Here is a 2,939-nt window from a genome sequence, read left to right as displayed (position 1 = left end):
TGCCGGCAGCTTGCTTGGGGATCAGATGCCGCTGCGAGGAGTCTAGCACGCTGTGGAAATTGTAGGATTCTTCTTCTTGGATTCTGGCAATCAGGCTAAATTTGCTCAGGCAGGAAGTTCAAATGTCACCTAATTGGTTTCATTCTTATGCTTCACTTCATTTTCCTCGGAAATGGAGGTCTCAAAGTTACTACTAGTAACTTACATGTAGCTCATTCAGAGAGGAATTTTGTGCTTTCTCGCTCACAGATGATCTTTACCTTAACAGACTTCACTATATCTACCTTAGGAAGGGAAGTGACACCCACCACTGTGGTGAAGACAAAAATGTAGAGCGATTCCATGCTGTTCATTTTATTGTTCTTTTCCGTGTTTCTCTGAGCCTCCTACTTTCCTTTAGAGTCTCCTGACCCGGGGAGTGTCCCGGAATGCGAGTGGACGTCTATCTAGGTCGTGCATGTTTTTGAGCAGTGCCACCCCACTGTTCCTTTCCTTTCTCACCCCTGACCTTGCCGTGTTGAGAGCGTCTTTTCTGCGTAGTCAAACGTACTCTCCGAGCCCTCCTGCCCAGTCTTGCTTCCGCAGGAGACCCGAGTTTGTTTCCTTTTACTGCGTTGTTAAAACCAAACCAAACAAAACCAAAAATAAACAAACAAAAAAACCTCCTTAACTTCTTTCTTGTTAGAGAGAAAAAAAAATGTCAAAATGCCCTACACGCAGACAAAATCTAAATAATGTAGAGATAGCCTATCTTCTTAGTTTCTCAGTCTGAAGTTTAAAAATCACAAATGAAAAAATGAAATAGAGTGGGGGAATTAATTCCTTTAATTATTTCCCGAGTTTCAGGGTTATCACCACACTGGCACAATGATCTTTTTAATGAAAGCAGGACCCCGATTTCTCATCTTTTTGTTTTCTGACTGTGAATTTAGAAGAGCCCAGTTTTGTCCTAATTGGAGCTGGTTGCAGCTTTAGTTGGAGGGAGTATGCCCTTGATTTATAGGATAAACTGACCTCACTGACATTTAAAGGAAGCCCCTGTTCATGGGAAAGTGTGAGATCAGCAGAAATGGGGGCTCACAGGGGGATCTCAATTTCTTAAGATAACTTCAGGCATGTGCCCACCGACTGCCTTTTGTCTGGGAAGGCAGAGAGACAGGCAGTTTTAGACCAAAACAGTTTCCTGGTGCAAATGGGAACGCAATCTAATTCTTTGGAGGAGGGAGGCATAGTGAAAAGACAAAAGAAAAGAAAAGAAGAGAAAAGGAAAGAAAAAAGAAAAGAAAGAAGAGAAGAAAAGGAAAGGTTGACAGAGTTGAAAAGAAAACTTTTCTTCCCCAGGGATCTTACAGTCAGACCAAAGGTCAGTTGGAAAGGTATTGGATTAAGGAACAACTCTTCTTTGGAGATAGTGTGCTTGATTCTGGGTGCCAACTTTAAACACTAGGTTTCTGACAAATTTGTGAACACCAAATGATAATTTTTACTCCTTCAAAGCACTGCATCAGATGGAAGTGTTTAAATCCAGTTATAATGGCTTTATCAAACCACTCCTCCACCCGTAGACCCCATGGACACAAATGCATTTCTTGGAGCCTTCAAATATCCCCTCTTTAAAATTACACTGGTTTCTTTAAAATACCAATGATTCAATATGCACAACCCTGTATATTGCGGTAATCACCCCACACCATATAATTTTCTTTGTGTCTTTATGAAGAACAGAAAGGGTAACTGATGGGTTTTACTCCTTTTCTTAATGCTTAATTCCACTTTCATTTTCTTAACATTTTATTTCACATTTTTCTTGTATTAAAAAAAAAGAATGACCTCTCTCTAACCCTGCCACTGCTACTGGAGGCATTTACAGTGGTAATTGCAGTTTTTCTTTTTCAAGTCATAGGTACGTGGCCTCGCGTATTTAATGTGCTGAGATACAGCAGCAAGGGCAGTCCCCCACAAGGCAGACACCCACTCCGGTGTCGTCTGCATGTGTATTATGGGCATCATTTAGTTATTTGTTTGCAAAGGACTTTACAGCTCTTTTGTTCTGTCTTTTGACGTAAACACAAGAGACCACAGCACTGTGAACACTTTTCTGATGTCTTTGAGCACGCACACGGGCACCCTTAGGTGAGGATGCTTTTCAGTTCATCATAGTCCCAGGGCCTCCCTCCTCATCCTCACCTCTGCCATGAGGGGGTAGAGCAGAATGCATCCAACTTTAAAGGTTATTTCTCTGATTTGGAGAAATTTGGGAAAACTCTCAGATTTCTTCCACTTATTCCCTGGGGGAGCCAAAAGGGGAGGAGGGAAACTGAAGGCTGATTGAAAAAAAAAAATTAGAAGACTTGGGAGAGAACGCGGAGAGAGATCTATTCTCAAAGGAGTAAAACTTCTGCCGGGTCACCAGCTAGAAGCTGAGAAGGTCGTGGCTGGTGCTCTTGGGAGGCCTAGGGCAAATAGACGATCCGAGATCGGAGCGCTAGTGCTCTCTGATCGAGGGTTCGGGTCCCTTCTCAGGAGTGGGGCGCGCGAGTTGGGCCTCCAGCCTGACACCTTCTCCTCCTCCCCAGGAGTGAGCGACAGCTCCCCCTACCACAGCCCCAAGGTGGAGGAGTGGAGCAGCCTGGGCCGCAACAACTTTCCTGCCACCGCCCCGCATGCGGTGAACGGGCTGGAGAAGGGAACCTTGGAGCAGGAAGCCAAGTACGGTCAGGTGAGGAGGCGAGGGCCCAGCCAGGTGGGCCGCGTGGCGACGGGGGTTAGGTCCTTTTCTGAGCCTCGACGGAGGGAAGCCCGGGCTGGCGACCCTTTGCTGCCACTTGTCGGATTCCACGTTGATTGGGGAGGAACAGAGGCCCGGGCCTTCCTGGGCGGAGTTGAGGTTTCGTCCCCCGCCGGGAGGCTGCCGCGCGGTCTGAGGCGCTCCGGGGCAC

At 46.2% G+C, this 2,939-nt stretch overlaps 1 protein-coding gene across 1 annotated transcript in view; it reads left to right on the top strand.

Annotated features, from left to right (window-relative positions):
- The window catches only part of PAX9 (paired box 9), a 19,922-nt gene that overhangs the window by 5,155 nt on the left and 11,828 nt on the right, over positions 1 to 2,939 (top strand). The window contains 1 exon segment of the mRNA XM_027773380.1: positions 2,577 to 2,719. Coding sequence (XP_027629181.1) covers positions 2,577 to 2,719 — 143 coding nt within the window.

This window comes from Tupaia chinensis, unplaced genomic scaffold (genome assembly GCF_000334495.1).
Source record: "Tupaia chinensis unplaced genomic scaffold, TupChi_1.0 Scaffold000350_1, whole genome shotgun sequence".
Lineage (NCBI taxonomy): Eukaryota > Metazoa > Chordata > Mammalia > Scandentia > Tupaiidae > Tupaia > Tupaia belangeri.
Note: the sequence above shows the minus strand (reverse complement) of the source record. Positions and strands in the feature narration are given on the sequence as shown.